Source organism: Triticum aestivum, chromosome 3A (assembly GCF_018294505.1).
Source record: "Triticum aestivum cultivar Chinese Spring chromosome 3A, IWGSC CS RefSeq v2.1, whole genome shotgun sequence".
NCBI classification, from domain to species: Eukaryota; Viridiplantae; Streptophyta; class Magnoliopsida; order Poales; family Poaceae; genus Triticum; species Triticum aestivum.
The window spans coordinates 716,952,680-716,969,996 of NC_057800.1; the positions used below are offsets into that span (position 1 = coordinate 716,952,680).

General features: G+C 49.6%; 2 protein-coding genes across 2 annotated transcripts; both read left to right on the plus strand.

Moving 5' to 3' along the window:
• Positions 1-310: 310 nt before the first annotated feature.
• Positions 311-1,292, plus strand: LOC123063455 (probable calcium-binding protein CML10). Its single transcript, XM_044487247.1, has one exon. It carries the CDS (start codon positions 424-426, stop codon positions 997-999), a length of 576 nt encoding a protein of 191 aa, XP_044343182.1. The 5' UTR covers positions 311-423; the 3' UTR covers positions 1,000-1,292.
• A 2,960-nt stretch (positions 1,293-4,252) lies between these two features.
• LOC123059393 (phytochromobilin:ferredoxin oxidoreductase, chloroplastic) lies at positions 4,253-6,962 on the plus strand. The gene is made up of 8 exons (XM_044481973.1): positions 4,253-4,443; positions 4,979-5,098; positions 5,439-5,533; positions 5,631-5,724; positions 5,820-5,951; positions 6,047-6,151; positions 6,316-6,366; positions 6,458-6,962. The coding sequence occupies exons 1-8, from the start codon at positions 4,267-4,269 to the stop codon at positions 6,644-6,646; spliced, it is 963 nt and encodes a 320-aa protein (XP_044337908.1). The 5' UTR covers positions 4,253-4,266; the 3' UTR covers positions 6,647-6,962.
• The last annotated feature ends 10,355 nt before the right edge of the window (positions 6,963-17,317 follow it).

Consider the following 17,317-nt stretch of genomic DNA (forward strand, 5'->3'; position numbering starts at 1 on the left):
GTTAAGTTGCAGAGGGGAGTGACTCGCCGGCGCGGCGAAAGAGACCTACCTTGGCCCTGTGCATCTACCGTGCGGCCGTGCGGATCAGAAAAGAATTCCGCAACACAAGAAGGGGATGAGTCGTGGACACGGTCATCACGGCCGTTGGCGTAATACGGTAAGCCGCGATGGAATTGACGCGTGCGGGACCGGGCCTCCCCTCTCACTGTCCGCGACGGGGCCCACCGTCAGAGACCACGCGCACCTTCCTCCGCTCCTTCCTCCCTCCAATGGTGGCTCCTCCTCCTCTGTGTATAAATACACCACGTCTCCCTCTGGAACCAACCTGCAACCACCGCAGAGCACGCCATCGATCGAATCGAGCGAACCGAAGCCAAGAAGAGTTTCCTCGTTGCTAGCGCCGCTAAGTAGACGTCGACGGCGATGGGCAAGATGAAGATGCCGGCCCTGTTCCGCCGCCGCTCCTCCTCCAAGTCGCGCTCCGCGTCGCCGCCGACGACTCCTCCCCGGGAGGAGCAGCAGGAGGAGAGCCGGCAGGCCATCGGGTCCCCGGCGCGGTCGGCGGAGGAGGAGATGGAGCGGGTCTTCCGCAAGTTCGACGCCAACGGCGACGGCCGGATCTCGCGGCCGGAGCTGGCCGCCCTCTTCGAGAGCCTGGGCCACGCGGCCACCGAGGACGAGCTGACCCGCATGATGTTCGAGGCGGACGCGGACGGCGACGGCTTCATCAGCCTGGAGGAGTTCGCGGCGCTCAACGCCACGGCGCCCGGCGACGACGAGGAGGACCTGCGGCTCGCCTTCAAGGTGTTCGACGCGGACGGCAGCGGCGACATCTCGGCCGCGGAGCTGGCGCACGTGCTCCACGGCCTCGGCGAGAAGGCCACGGTCCAGCAGTGCCGGCGCATGATCGAGGGCGTCGACAAGAACGGCGACGGCCTCATCTCCTTCGACGAGTTCAAGGTCATGATGGCCGCCGGCTTCGCTGCCAAGATGGCCTGATCCGTCCTCCCTCTTCTTGGATTCAATCCGTTGTCGTCCGCGGACAGATTGATTTCGTCCACGCCTTCCTCGCTCCTTCCTCTCGCGTGCGGTGCAGATTAAGTGGGAATTAAGTGTACATAATTCAAGGATTAAAGGGCGGGCATTAGAGCGTACGTGCGTTAGTAGATTCTTTGTTTCTTTGTCTTCTTGGTGGTGCCGAGTACGTAATAACCAGAAATCTCTCGCGAATAATTGTCTCGCGATTATCTAAAGATCTGAGATATAATGGAATTGGTGAGGTTGCCGGTTAATCGACTCTTTTGCCATATTGTTCTTGTCATCTCTGCTTTCGGTTTCAACCTCTTTTCACGCGTTTGTGAGCTGTGGGTGGTGACGTCTGAGGACCAGAAATCATGATTTGGATGTCTGGATCTGTGTTTCTGTTGGGAATCTGGACGTATGGACGCTCATAACCTGGAAACTGCGGCGCCATATAATTCTTCGCCCGTCGGTTCAGCTCGTCTTCTTGTTTGGGTTTTCAGTTGCGTCCAAGAGGGTCTTCGTCTTGTGGGTTCAGACTACTCTTTTTTTTGCTGTTGAAATATATGTACTGCGTGCGCTACACATCAGGCGTAGTACAATGCACGACTGCACTCGCATAGACTTTGTTCGAGGGTGGAAATTTCTACAGTGCCGTTGCAGGATGCCACTCCGATTTGGAATCCCTGTGCCTCGTGCTTCCAAACGGGTGCTGCACGCCAGCCCAAGCATAGTGGGGCACTAGTAAACCCAGCACTTGCATTTTTTTAACCGAGAGATTCCAGGACCTGAACCCTCCGAATAGTCTTGTCCTAACCTGGTGCTCAGTGTCGAAACATTCTTACCGATCTGGGAAATATATATATCTTTGAGATTATTTTGTCAGTAGTGTTAGCATCAAGCTTGGAACATGGGCTCGCAGCCACTGACAGTGGAGCGAGGCCGGGAATATTCTCGAGGAAAGGGGCAGCTGCTGATCAAACTGTGGTAAACAATGCCGCAATGATTGATTGCAGCATCACAGCGGGGGGTCGGTGGTGGAACTTCTCTCCAAGTACCTCATTCCTAGTAGTTTATCTGGCTAGTAGCAGAAGAATAGCTGCAAGATTTGGTCTCGCGCTTCACAGTTTTATTCTAATCCGCAGACTGCTGTAAGTGGATTAAGCATATAAGCAGGGAAAAAAACAAATAACGTACCACTAAGAAAAGATGCATTGCGCTGAGATGCGTGCTGCTTGTACTGGGCCAGTTACCCGGCCCGGCCCGGCTCTACACCTGCACCTGCTTCGCCCCGCTCCGCCCGTCTCACTCAACCATATGCTCTGCTTGCACCGCTGTGGGCAGCAGCATCAGGTGGAGCGGAGTGTGCCAGGTCTCGCTGCTACCTGCTGATTTTTTTATTTTTTATTTTGGTTATCTGCTGAATTTTGGTGCCTGGTGTCTGGAGTCTGAAGGAATCTCTCGTAAACAATGACCCCGAGTACGGGCCTTATTTTTAGGAGAAAATGAATCCACATCAGTGTTAAACACGCGATGAAAGCTAAGTACCAACAGCCAGCAGAGAAAGTTATGGCATCCATTACAAAAGGCTCTGAAAACAACACACAATACATCATCAGCTAGCAAGCAGAAGCCTAATTTCTTCAGATTGGCTGCTGTTAGTTGGTTTGTGACGTGAGTTTTAGCCTATGATTCTCGGTTTGGTTCATCTCCAATGTGAATGCTGCTATTCTGTCATCTGAAACGACAGACGAATAAACAGACATATTATTGACTAGTGAGAGTTCAGACATCACTCTCGGCCACCGCCGTGTAAGTAAGTGTCTGGCGAACAAAGAAACATGCTCCTACGTATAGAGATTTTGTATGCAATTGTCCATTGTCTAGAATGCCTGAAAGTGTAGGACTCCTATAATTATATCTGCTGATGCCCATGGAGGTTCTTGACTTTGCTGCTCTCTCTGAACCTGAACTTTGGGATGCATTTTTCCTGTCCGGTATTTTCTGAACTTGTGATGCGCTTTGCCTTCCGGAATAGATGCCAGTACAAAGGTTCTTCGGTTTTAAGTTTCGAACGAGCCATGTACGCTTGCCGAGCATAGTGGAGCATACTCAAACACGGGAGAAGCGGCACTTGCACTTGTTTAAAGCGAGAATCCAGAATCTGAATGTTTCTGCCCAGTGACCAACATACTCGATCGGATTATATTCTTGAGTGTCAAGACATTCTTACTGATCGTATCGTAGAGCATAATTCTTCAGAGTTTAGTATACTATAGTAATGGTAATGGACTAATGGTGTAAGCAGCGATGGAACATGGCCTAGCGAGTGATGAGGAAAGCAGGGAATATTCCCTTGGAAATGGACAGATAACATTGTTGTAGTGGTTGCAGCATCCCGCTGGCCGGTGGTGGAACTGCGCTCTCCCTAAGCAGAATACTCCTAGGCAAGAAGATTTGGTTCCGCCTCATGTGATCTACTTCCTTTGTACCGAAATGTAAGACTTTTTTTTTTGCATAGGCAATAAAAACCGTCTTACATTTTATACCTGCTTAAATGTGTGTTTATTTACACGACAGCGCTTCAAATCACCTGACTGAAAACAAAACTACGTCCATCTCCTTCGGGCGTCACGTGCCCCCGTGGGGAAGATCAACGTGAAGCTTCCTCTTCCCTCCAGCTATCCCTCTCCTCTCCCAGCACACCCTTTGCAACAAGCCTTTGTCATTCACCACCCCGCTCTTATAGCATCGACCGCCATGAACTGTTGCAGGTGTTTTCCCTGATCTCTCCTCCTCTGATTCAGACCGGGGACAGGCATAAGAGTTGGTCTTTGCTACCCCCAAATATACCCGGAGCTCATCAAGCTTGTCCCCCTCTCTTGCCCTCCTCCTCTTGACTCCCTTCATTTATGCCGCGAGCTCCCCACCCACCATCAATGGTGCGTGCTCCGCAAATTTTACAATGCTTTTTGCAACAAGGATCCTGTTGCAACGGCAATGGGCTTGGCCAAGATGCTCTTGCAACAAGGATCCTGTTACAATTAGGGTCTACTGCGGGGCTATGTGTTATTTGTAACCTGACGTAGTACTGGCAAGTGGCCAAGTTTCTGCAAGTTGCTTTCTTCTTTGGGAAAAAAGAAACTGCATTATTACATCAAGATGCGTGCAGCATGGGTTGGTTGGTTGGATGGATGGATCGATGGGGAATCCCTCCCACGTGTCCTCGCCTCTCCCCTCTCATCCATGCCTCGCACACCGCAGTGGACTGTAGCAACTGGGCTGGGAGGGGAAGGAGCAGAGGGGATGAGCGGCGGCGGCGGCGCCGGAGTGCTGGGCGCCGGCTCGTCGTACCAGAGGTTCGTCCGCACCGCGCTGGAGCAGACCCGCCTCCGCACCGCCCTCACACCCCACCCCTCGCAGGTTGGTTCATGTCCTACTGCTTCCCTTCCCTTGCTCGCCTTGCTGAGCTCCCTGTTCCTCTTTCCTTGCCACCTTGCAATGTCCTGGTTCGGTTCACGCTGCGCTGGCGAGCATGCTCTGTCTGCTCGAGGTGACTAGCAAAGCTGTAACTTCATACAGGTGTCGATGCTAGCCCGTTAGCTCCACGAATTCAGATGCGCCTGCTAACTGAAAATTCAGTCTATAACAGAGAAGCAAAATCAGTACTGTTGTGATGTCGCACTAGTGCCGGCTGAATTTCGGTGCTTGGTCTTTGTCTGACGCCCAGGATCTCCTGTAAACAATGACCCCAAGCACGAGCCTTATTTCTTCAGATATACTTATAATTATTGACTAGTTAAGCCGTTGAGGGTCAGTCTCCGAGTCTGGTATAGGCATTTTTTTTATGCAATTGTCCATCTAGAACATCTTAAAGTGTAGGTATCCTGTGATGTCGGCTGACGCCAGTCACATTTGTCATTACAGAAGATGATTTTGTCCTGTGTCATGCTCCCAGGAAAAGTTCAGGCTCATACGAGCCAACGACGATGCTGCTGTTTTGGACGCTCTCTCCTTGAGTGCCCCCAAGATCAGACTGCTTCGCAGCTTGACAGTTGAGAAGAAAAACTCGGTTCAGGTACTTCATCTCCAAGTTCACTTGTCCAAAACCCTCCAACAACTATCCCAGAAGGCTATGAACTGAAAGATGGGTGTACATGTGAAGTTGATTATATCTGAATATTACAGCTTTAATTTGTTCTATCTGATTACATCTGAAGTTCCATAATATTACAGGTTTCATTTGTTCTATGAATATCGTACAGTCGAATCAGTGGTGATATTTTCCTTTTGAAATCTCTTATCTCTGTTTCATCACTCAGTTTATGACTGAAGGGACAAGGGAGTGTCATTGAGGATTTCATTTATCGAGGCTTATGATCCACCAAGCTATACTTATAATGCATATGCCCATGCAGGTTCTCGACTTTGCTGCTTTCTCTGAACCTGAATACGATCTTCCTATATTTTGTGCCAACGCTTTTACGACTCCTGCACAGAGTATCGTTGTCTTGTAAGTGCCATGATATGTATGCCATTCAAGACTTATTTACTATGGTTAAACTAGAATATGAATAATGGCCTGAAAGAACTATTTGAATTACTTGCAGGGACCTCAATCCGCTATACGATATAACTGAAGACAAGGATTACAAAGATAAATACTACAGGAATTTGATGCCCCTTATGCAGAAGTATAGTGAGGTACTTGGATCTTATCCTTCACCCAAATGCATTACCCCAGTCTTTTTCTATTAGCTTTATACATAGAGTGTTATCTTTATTTAGAGAAAATGCAGCTTCTGCCATGGGGTGGCAAGATTACGAGCGAATCTCTGAGATTCTTCTCTCCAATCGTGATCTGGACTATATTTGAGCCCACTGAACGCAACCATCATGTTCTATATTCAGCTTTGCTGGATTACTATAAGGTATTCACGATTGCTTTATTAAATTTCTGAACTGTTGTGCCAGACATGCAATTTCAAGTATCATGCTCTGTTTTCTCATGTTTCTGATGACGCAGGTTTGGCTTCAGTTAACGGATCAAGCAACTGAAGAGAATGACACAACGAAAGTTGTTCGTAACAGAGAAGCGCAACATAGATATCTCACATGGAGGGCTGAAAAGGTTTGTATTTTTCATAAAACCCATGCGGAGAAAGTTATATTCATTGACTATTTGTCATTACACTGTTACTTGCGCCAAATTAGGACTGCCATTAGATATTATCATTTGTTAAAGCAGCTGCCACAGAGCATCTTCCACTAATGTCGTGCCTTGTCTATGGGTAGGATCCTGGGTTTCCACTTCTGAAGAAGTTGATTGGTGAAAGCCATGCCAAGGTTTCTCTTCCTGCGATATTCACTATATTTAGTTATTTACACACACCCAATTCATGTTATTTGCAGAGTTACTTATTGCTTTGATATTCAGGATTTGGTGACGGAGTTCCTGTTCGAAGGAGTGTATTCTCTTGGAAGTAAATCTTTCCTGGACTATTTCCCCGAGTACGCGCGTGACGACGGGACAGTAAACAAGAAGAGGAGTATGATCGGGAAATCTTTCGAAGCTAGGCCTTGGGATGCTACCGGAGAATTCATTGGTGGCAAGGATGCAGGATGAGATCTTTAGCTGTAGGACCTGCTCGAGCATCCTTCGGGTTTTCCTGAATTCGCCATGAGAATTCATCGGTGGTGAGGATGCATGATGAGATCTCTTGGAGTAAGATCCACATGGGCATTCTTAGGGTTTTGCTGAGCTCCTAGCGACAATCAGTATCGCGACGCTCTTGCTTCTCAGGATTCATTTTTAACGTTCTTCGTTACACGCTGCCCGGGCTACTTTGTATCCTTTGTAATTTCATCTGAAGGGTCTGTGTAGCTTAGACAATGTGTGTAAATATTTGATTGGGTGCAATGTCAATAATAACTTACACTGATATCATATACTGGTCATCTATTTGTGAGGAAATACAGGTCCAACATAGGGCAGAAACCAGCAGCCGTCGTGCAGAATCAGGCTGCCGTCAGAAATAGGCAAATCCGATGAAAAAAATGTGTAAGGAGTGGCGAAGCGAGGGCAATGTTAGAAAGTTGAAAAAACGTGTAACATGACGAAAGTTGGGGAGCTCGTATTCAGTTCGGCGCCGCGAACGTCAACCGGCGCCTACAGCAAAGCCAAGTGGGCCGGCCCACGAATGCACCAGCGCGGAAGCTGTTTTCGTGGAAAAAGTTTCTAAAATCTAAAAAGCGCATACGCACTATTTTGTTGAATGGAGCGGCCGCGTTTCACATGCATGTGGCTGTTAATTTTTTCGTCTTCTAATGCATGTGGCTGTTAGCATTAAACGTGTTCACACTGATTACTCCATTTCGAACTGAACGGATCCACGCATATTCATTTCAGAGTTTTAAATTTTAAAAAGTCATATCTTTCAAACCGCGCGTCGGAATTCAGATCTGTTTTCACTGCTGGAACTCTTGCGACGAGATCTTTGAAACTAGATCCAGCATGAGCATGTTTCGACAAAAAAATTTTGATGCCAACTTTGATGCTATATGGTGCAACTTTAGTACTGTATTGTGCAACTTTAATAATACATCGTGCAACTTTTTGTAAAATCAGTTTTTGGATCTGCATGATTCAACTTCCTATAAGATTGTAGTCTAGCAACCATGATCTACTTTTGAAAAGCACGCCGCGAGGGTTACAACGATGAAAACAAATCTGAATTTCGACACGCGGTTTACAAGATCTGAATTTCGACACGCGGCACCGAGCGCCCGGCCGCCGGCTAGACCGGTCCGAAAAAGTTTCGCAAGAAACTTGCAAGCATAAGGACTCGAACTCAGGTCGCTGCTTTGATCCGTGGTTCAGCTAACCACTATGCCCTCTAGACGACTATGACTAAGAGCAACACAAAATCTTTAAGAACTATTGTATGCGCGTTATTTATTACGTAGTACAACTAATGTTTTTATATTTTTTATGAAAGAAAGTTCATCAAATCTTGAAAAAGTTCATCCAATATGATAAGAAAAGATCATCTATTTGAAAAAATTCATGATTTTGAAAAAATTTCACAAAAATGTGAAAGAAGTTCATTGATTTTGGAAAAAAGTTCATGAAATGCGAAAAAAGTTCATCGAATTTGGAAAAAAAGTTCACCAAATTTGAAAAAGTTCACCGAATTTGAAAAAAGTTCATCGAATTTTAGAAAAAAGTTCATCGAATTTTAGAAAAAAGTTCATCAAATTTGAAAAAAGTTCATTGAATTCAGAAAAAAGTTCACCAAATTTGAAAAAAGTTCATCGAATTTTAAAAAAAAGTTCACCAAACTTATAAAGTAAGTTCACCAATTTTCAAAAAAGGCCACCGAATTTGAAAAAAGGTTCATCGATTTGGAAAAAAGTTCAGCGGATTTCAGGAAAAGTCCATCGGATTTAAAAGAAAAGTTTACATATTTGCAAAGAATTCAATGAACCAGGAGGGAAAAAATAAAAACAGAAAATGGTAAAGAAAAAAAGAAAAAGGAAAGGAAATAGGGAAAATAAAGAATACAACAATGAGAAAGTACAATTTTGATGTATCCTAGTTAGCTGGCGCGATGGTTGCACTATCCCAAGTAGGAAAGGTGGGTCGCGAGTTCGAATCGCAAGCAGTGCGCATTTGTTTTTTCAGGATTAAAGACAGACTAAAAGAACCTTTAGAAACAACTAAAACCGGCGCCTGTGGCGCTAAATAGGAAATGCCCGAAAGTTGCACTACGAATGCTTTCGTGCTATAATGGCCTTGTTTGGATCCATGAATTAGAGCTACTTTGGGCTCAAATAGCACTAAAATATCCAAACATGAGGTTTAATTGAGATCGGGCCACGACCCAACAGGCCACCAGGCTGCCCGGCCGGCCCAGCTGCGGCCTCCCCCCTTTCCCCTTATCCTCCCAACCAGTGAGACCCATTCCCCACCGACACCCCCACTCCCCCGAAATATCGCCTTCCCCCTCTCTCGATCGGATCGGGAGAGGGGCGCCCTCGTCGCCTCGAAACAACTAAAACCGGCGCCTGTGGCGCTAAATAGGAAATGCCCGAAAGTTGCACTACGAATGCTTTCGTGCTATAATGGCCTTGTTTGGATCCATGAATTAGAGCTACTTTGGGCTCAAATAGCACTAAAATATCCAAACATGAGGTTTAATTGAGGTCGGGCCACGACCCAACAGGCCACCAGGCTGCCCGGCCGGCCCAGCTGCGGCCTCCCCCCTTTCCCCTTATCCTCCCAACCAGTGAGACCCATTCCCCACCGACACCCCCACTCCCCCGAAATATCGCCTTCCCCCTCTCTCGATCGGATCGGGAGAGGGGCGCCCTCGTCGCCTCATCCCCTGCGTCCCCGTCGTCCCTGTCACCATGCCTCGCGCCCGCCTGCTGCCGTACACACGCACCCGAGCCCCGCCTCGCCCCTGTCGCTGCCAGGCAAGGCCATCGTCGCCTCGCCCCCCTGCTCGCCCGCGCGCACTCGCGCCTACTGCTGTCGCGGCTCTGCTCTGCCCCGGCTGCAGCCCTCGCGCGCGCGCGCCCTTGGCCTCTCCTCCTCTCGCGCCCGCGCGCACCCCGCGGCCACCACCCGCAACCCCCTCCCGCTGCTGCTGCTGCTCTGTTGCAGCAGCTGCTGCTACTGCGGCTGCGCCGCCCCCCGCCCCTCGCGACCTTCGCCCATTCACCGCGCTCGCCTCGCCCACCGACCCCGTGCCTCCCTTCCGCTCGCTCGCGGCCGCTGCTCTGCAGCTCGCTGGCCACGCCCCGACGCCTCTGCTGCCTGCTCGCCGCTCGGCGCGCGCCTGGCCCCGCCTCGCCGGCGCTGCGGTGGCCTTGCCGGCCCACGCGCGCGCAGCCCTCCGCCGGCGCCGCCCGCTGCTCCCCCTGGGCCGCGCGCTCCGGCGTCCCGCCGCATGCGCCTGCACCACCGGGGCGAAGCCCTGGTTTCCCAGCACCCGCGCCCGCTAGCACCCATGCCCATTAGGGCCCCTGGCCCAATGACAGCCGGGGCCCACCCCCAGGACGTTTAAAAAAGATAAAATATATATAATAAATAAATAATTAATAATATAATTAATTAATTAATTAATTAATTAATTCTGTTAACTAACTATTAAACCAAATTAACCTGCTAATTAATCTAATTAAACAGTTAGTTAGTTAGTTAGACAATGACATGCGGGACCCACATGTCAGGTTGACCAGGTCAACTGCTGACGTCATGCTGACATCATGATGACGTCAGCAAACACTATTCTGGATAATGTTGGTTTAAATTAATTAAATAAATTCTAAAATTAAATTAAATCTTTTAAAAATTAATATAAAATAAACCATAGCTCGGATGGAAAAACTTTGTACATGAAAGTTGCTCAGAACGATGAGATGAATCTGGATACGCAGCCCGTTCATCCGCCACGCATCCCTAGCATAGCAAACACGCAACTTTCCCCCTCCGATTCATCTGTCTGAAAACGCGAAACACCGGGAATACTTTCCCGGATGTTTTCCCCCTTCACCGGTACCACCTCGTACCGCGTTAGGGCACACCTAGCATCACGCTTTGTCATGTCATGCATCGTCATGCATTTGTTAGTATTATATTTATTGTTTCTTCCCCCTCTTCTCTCGCTAGACACCGAGACCGATACCGCTGCTACCCAGTACGACTACGGTGTTGACGACCCCTCTCTCTTGCCAGAGCAACCAGGCAAGCCCCCCCTTTGATCACTGGATATCGCCTACTCTTCTCTCTACTGCTTGCATTAGAGTAGTGTAGCATGTTACTACTTTCCGTTAATCATATTCTGATGCATAGCCTGTCATTGTTGCTACAGCTGTTGATACCTTACGTGCAATCCTAAATGCTTAGTATAGGATGCTAGTTTATCATTAGTGACCCTACCTTCTTGTCCGTCTGCCATGCTATACTATCGGGGCATGATCACTCGGGAGGTGATCACAGCTATATTCTTATACATATATACATGCTATATAGGTGGTGATTAAAGTCAGGTTGGCTCGTAGGAGTACCCGCGAGTGATTCCAATGTTGGGGGCTGAAGGGGCAGGTGGCTCCATCCCGGTAGAGGTGGGCCTGAGTTCCCGAAGGCCCCCGACTGTTACTTTGTGGCGGAGCAACAGGGCAGGTTGAGACCACCTAGGAGAGAGGTGGGCCTGGCCCTTGTCGGTGTCCGTGGTTATTTCAAAATAACACGCTTAACGAGATCTTGGTATTTGATCTGAGTCTGGCTACTGGCCTATACGCACTAACCATCTACGCGGGGACAGTTATGGGCACTCGACGTCGTGGTATCAGCCGAACCCTTCTTGACGTCAGCGACTGAGCGACGCGTGTCGGGTTGGACCGTGTAACGCAACTTCATTTATAATGGAGGTTGCTAGGTCTGCTCTCCGGCCGCGTTCGCAATGTGCAGGTGTGCAAAGGGCGATGGGCCCAGACCCCTGCGCCATAGGATTTAGACCGGCGTGCTGACCTCTCTGTTGTGACTAGGTAGGGCTGCGACGTGTTGATCTTCTAAGGCCGGGCATGACCCAGGAAAGTGTGTCCGGACAAAGGGGATCGAGCGTGTTGGGAAATGTGGTGCACCCCTGCAGGGAAGTTGATCTATTCGAATAGCCGTGTCCCTCAGTAAAAGGATGACCCGGAGTTGTACCTTGACCTTATGACAACTAGAACCGGATACTTAATAAAACACACCCTTCCAAGTGCCAGATACAACCGGTGATCGCTCTCTCACAGGGCGACGAAGGGAGGATCATCGGTTAGGATTATGCTACACGATGCTACTTGGTGAACTTACCATCTACTCTCTTCTCCTGCTGCAAGATGGAGCTTACCAGAAGCGTAGTCTTCGAAAGGATTAGCTATCCCCCTCTTATTCCGACATTCTGCAGTTCAGTCCACATATGATACCCTTATTCCATTTGATACCAATGCATACATATGTAGTGTAGCTCCTTGCTTGCGAGTACTTTGGATGAGTACTCACGGTTGCTTTGCTCCCTCCTTTCCCCCTTTCTATACCCGATTGCTGCGACCAGACGTTGGAGCCCAGGAGCCAGACGCCACTGTCGATGACGACTACTACTACTCGAGAGGCGCCTACTACTACGTGCAGCCCGCTGACGACGACCAGGAGTAGTTTAGGAGGATCCTAGGCAGGAGGCCTGCGTCTCTTTCGATCTGTATCCCAGTTTGTGCTAGCCTTCTTAAGGTAAACTTGTTTAACTTATGTCTGTACTCAAATATTGTTGCTTCTGCTGACTCGTCTATGATCGAGCTCTTGTATTCGAGCCCTCGAGGCCCCTGGCTTGTAATATGATGCTTGTATGGCTTATTTTATTTGTAGTGTTGTGTTGTGATATCTTCCCGTGAGTCCCTGATCTTGATCGTACATGTTTGCATGTATGATTAGTGTACGATTGAATCGGGGCGTCACAAGTTGGTATCAGAGCCGACTGCCTGTAGGAATCCCCCTTCCACACTCCTTGGCCGAAGTCGAGTCTAGACATTACAAAAACTTTTACTAACATGGCTTTGTGCCTTACGTGCCCACGTCACCATCTGGGTGGTATTAGGATCTTTTACTCCTCGATCCTTACTCTGGGACTCTGAACTCTCTTCTATTCGAGTTAAACGATTTTTACTAACTCTAGCATTAGGACCCCGTGACCACGTTCACCCCAAAGTTGGATAAGCCCTAGTTATTCTTTAGAGTAGTATTTGACATTATTCACATTGTCATTTGACTCCTATGAAAACATTTTTGTTTTCAGATGGAACCCACGAGACAGGTCGTGCACCACACGACGGCCATTGGTGCCTCAGGATCACCTGCTGTGTTGGTTGGGATGATGACCTATCTAGGTTATCGCTGGCACCCTAAGTACACTGTCTACGAGGAGTACCAGGACTTCAACCAGGAGCAGTACCGTGCCATCGTCCACCTCTACTCTCGGGAGTATGACTCCACTATCGTGCTGCACACTGCTCATGGTGTTGGAGTGACTATTGATATGGTGGTCCACGATGCTGCTTATGCTGCTCTGACACGTCTTCATGGAGAGTACCAGGAGTTGGACACCTCCCCCTTCAGGCACATTGCTATCGCATCCGATGTTGGTGCGGAGGGATACTACACTGCTGCCTACTCCACTGTCACCCGAGAGCCCTTCTATCATCAGAACCTGGTTCTGCATGCCGATGGGCCGGATAGAGCTAACCGAGCTCTTCGCCACGAGTTGTACACCACCCGTCAGCACCTGTACCGTGCTCTGACACTGTTGCACCCCTCTGTCCGATCTGGTGATCTGTCATGTTCTGCGATCTACCCTGCCAGGACCGTGATGCCCCAGGGTGTCGGCTGGCCAGATGTGGGAGGCTACTCTCCCGCACTTGGTCCTCTCCTGCCACCTGCGCATCGGGTTCCGCACCAGAGTATCCGCGGACCCCTGGCTACTCGCGTGGAGGTCTTCCCTGTGTGTCACTACCAGCTGTCAGGCTACACCTACCTCCACAGTTCCTCCTGGGACTGATATAGGCTTGCTTGTTAGTGTTAGATACATTCGCCGCGAGCCTATGTGCCGCCTATGATGTTCTTAGTCTGTATACTGAACTCTGTGTATCGAACTCTATGCATGATCTCTTTTGTAAGCTATGCCAACTACTAAGTAGTATCTATCGTGTTCCTTTCATTAAGCATGTTTCATCATGAATGATTCCTTTCCTTACAATTCTCAATGCTGAACTACTCCTGTTATATATTAGCAGGACGGTTAGACTAGGTGGTCGTGGTCGTGGTAACCCTCCCCCACCCCCGCCTGAGTACATGGCTGGGATGATGCAACAGTTGGAGCTGAATCGCCAGTTCATGGAGAATATTATGGCTCAGTTTCCTCGCCCCAATATGAACCAGCAGCCAACCCAAGTGACTCTGCAGGATTTCATGCGTCTCAACCCAACTGTGTACCGCAGCTCAACTCAGCCTCTAGATGCTGATGACTGGCTCCGTGACATCACCCATGAGATGGAGTCGGCTAATGTAGCCCCTGCCAGCTATGTCACCTTTGCTTCCTTCTTCTTGAAGGGACCCGCTGCTCAATGGTGGGACAGCCATAGGCGTACCCTGCCGGTTGGAACAATCATCACCTGGCCAGACTTCCAAGCTGCCTTCCGTGCTCGCTTCATTCCTCAGGGAGTCATGGATCGGAAGAAGCGCGAGTTCCGCAGCCTCACCCAAGGCAACAAAATTGTGGAAGCTTATCAGCGGGAGTTTCTGGACTTGTCCCGCTATGCTGAAGAACACATTGTAACTAATGCACGCAGTCAGGAGAAGTTCCGTGATGGCCTTTGTCGGTGTCAAAACCGGCGGATCTCGGGTAGGGGGTCCCGAACTGTGCGTCTAAGGCGGATGGTAACAGGAGGCAGGGGATATGATGTTTTACCCAGGTTCGGGCCCTCTTGATGGAGGTAAAATCCTACGTCCTGCTTGATTATTCTTAATAATATGTGTAGTACAAGAGTTGATCTACCACGAGATCGGAGAGGCTAAACCCTAGAAGCTAGCCTATGGTATGATTGTCTGTTGTCCTATGGACTAAAACCCTCCGGTTTATATAGACACCGGAGGGGGCTAGGGTTACACAAGGTCGGTTACAAAGGAGGAGATATACATATTCGTATTGCCTAGCTTGCCTTCCACGCCAAGTAGAGTCCCATCCGGACACGGGACAAAGTCTTCAATCTTGTATCTTCATAGTCCAACAGTCCGGCCAAAGGATATAGTCCGGCTGTCCGGAGACCCCCTAATCCAGGACTCCCTCAGTAGCCCCTGAACCAGGCTTCAATGACGATGAGTCCGGCCCGCAGTGTTGTCTTCGGCATTGCAAGGCGGGTTCCTCCTCCGAATACACCACAGAAGAATTTGAATACAAGGATAGTGTCCGACCCTGCAAAATAAGTTCCACATACCACCGTAGAGAGAATAATATTTCCACAAATCCAATCTGCCGACACGTTTTGGCAGCATGACATCATGCCATGGCCTGGTAATTATTCCTTAACCGGCCCCTCACATAATGCGACACGTCTTGTCAGAGCAGAGATCATGTTCCCCTTATTACGAGATTCTCATTAATACGGACGTGGGTAACCCAACCGCGCCTAGGACTCCTAGATTTTAGGCAAGTCCCAAACGGTCACGAGGAGGACGCTTGATATTCACCCTCTTTATAAAGGGACAAGGCTTTTACTTCTTCCCTCCCGCGCTCAATCGAATCCTTCCCCCGCCTCGAGTTCTAACACCCAAAGCCCAGGTCAGGTGCTTTGGACCTTAAATCATGTCCGGTTCCAGCCTTTAAGGCCGGTGGATGCCTTCCTCCGTCACGGAGGAGGATATCAAGAAGTTGAGGGAGGCCAGATACCTGACCGCCGAAATTTCGCATAGGCTGCCCGCCCGAGGGCAGGTCATCCCCACTCTCGAACCCAATGAGAGCGTTGTGTTCGTCTCCCACTTCCTCCGAGGACTAGGCCTCGCTCTGGATCCTTTTGTTAGGGGTCTTATGTTCTGTTACGGGCTGGATTTTCACGATCTAGCCCCGGTTCCCTCCTTCACATATCGTCATTTATTGTCGTTTGTGAGGCCTTCCTCCGCATTACCCCTCACTTCGGCCTGTGGCTCAAGACCTTTGATGTGAAGCCGAAGATGGTCGAGGGGCAGTACGCAGCGTGCGGAGGTGCTCTAATAAGCAAAATTGCTGGCGCTCCATGGCCGAAGGGCTCCTTTCCAGAGGTGTCCGGACTGTGGCAACGAGAGTGGTTTTACGTCACGGCTCCCCGAAGTGCCAAGTGGGTAGCCGCCCCCACCTTCCGCTCGGGCCCTCCACCACAACTGATGTCATGGATCAGCAGGGGGCTGAGCTAGGGCCCAGCCAAGGACGTGCCCATACTGCAGAGCCGCATCTGAGATCTCTTCGAGGGAGATTTCAGTCTGGTTATGGTGATGCAAGTCATGCTGGTTCGTCGAGTCCAGCCTTGCAAACGCCGGCCCTCCGCATGTGGGAATTCAACCCGGAAGGACCGCACACTATTCAGAATTTCCTCGGCCTAACGCACGAGGAGATCTACAAATCGTTCTTCGGACCCCAGATAGAGTGTCCAGACACTACCAAAGATGTGGGCCTGAGCAGCAACCGCACCGCGGCCCAAGTAAGTAATCCCATGGCCGCATACACTGTCCTTTTCTTTATCATGACATCATTCTGAAGAATCGCTCTTTGACCAGGACTGGGTAACAAAGGCAAAGATGATCCAGTGTTCGGCCCCCTTCCTGAAGGCTTGGACAATCCGGTGCTGGAAAAGATGCTCGAGCCAGCACCTTGCCTGGTGCCCTCGACGGAAGATGAAGGGGTGAATAAAGAGGGAGAAAGCGGGCCTCCACCGCTACCTATTCCAACCAAGAGAATGAGCGTCTCCGTGAGGGAGGACAACCCAGGGGAAGAATCTGACATTCTCTCGCCCCGGGGAAGGAAGAGGACTACCTCTGAAGATCCAGAAACCAAGGTTTCCAAACTAGAGAAGAAATCTCCACCAGAGGATCCTGCCTCGGAGGGTGCTCTAGCCGCACAATGCACGGGGGGGATCAGCCCTCTAACGAGCTGTAAGTAATTAAAAAGTACTTAATAGTGAAGATATCCTACCTTACTTCTGAGGAAAATAACCGAAGCATTTATCTTGCAGTTCGGATCTTAGCCCTTCTCAGCAGAGCTCTTCTTCGGGGGATCTTCTTCCGGAGATGATGGAGAGTGAAACGCCTCCCCCAGACTCCCCTGCTCAAGAAGCGGGCGACCTTGAAGTGTCGTCGCGGAGGGTCTCTCCGGATCCCGCGAGACTAGAAGACAATCCTATGGCCACCCGAAGTCCCCAGTATCCAGCTCTTGAAGAGAGCAACCAAAAGAGTCCGACACCGTCTAGTATGCGGTCGGACGTACTGAGGAATCTGCTAGAGCGAGCAGCTATCTCAGAAGAGCACCGTATGTTGATGAGTACGGTGGTTGAAAGGATTTCGTCTGCCGAAAGCGGGTTGCATGAGGCCTTTATGAGTCTACTGACGGGTTTTGAGGTACGTGAAATGATGTATTTTTTAGACAGTACCGCACATTTTAAGGTGTGCTCTGTGTAGATAGTAGCCCCTGAGACTCTGGTTGTCATCGAGAATGGTGGCAAATAGAGGATC

Coding starts and splice junctions, on each gene's coding strand:
- LOC123063455 (XM_044487247.1), top strand. CDS start 424: ATGGGCAAGATGAAGATGCCGGCCCTGTTCCGCCGCCGCTCCTCCTCC.
- LOC123059393 (XM_044481973.1), top strand. CDS start 4,267: ATGCCTCGCACACCGCAGTGGACTGTAGCAACTGGGCTGGGAGGGGAA. Junction 4,444..4,978: donor TCACACCCCACCCCTCGCAG/GTTGGTTCATGT, acceptor TCATGCTCCCAG/GAAAAGTTCAGGCTCATACG. Junction 6,367..6,457: donor TTGGTGAAAGCCATGCCAAG/GTTTCTCTTCCT, acceptor TTTGATATTCAG/GATTTGGTGACGGAGTTCCT.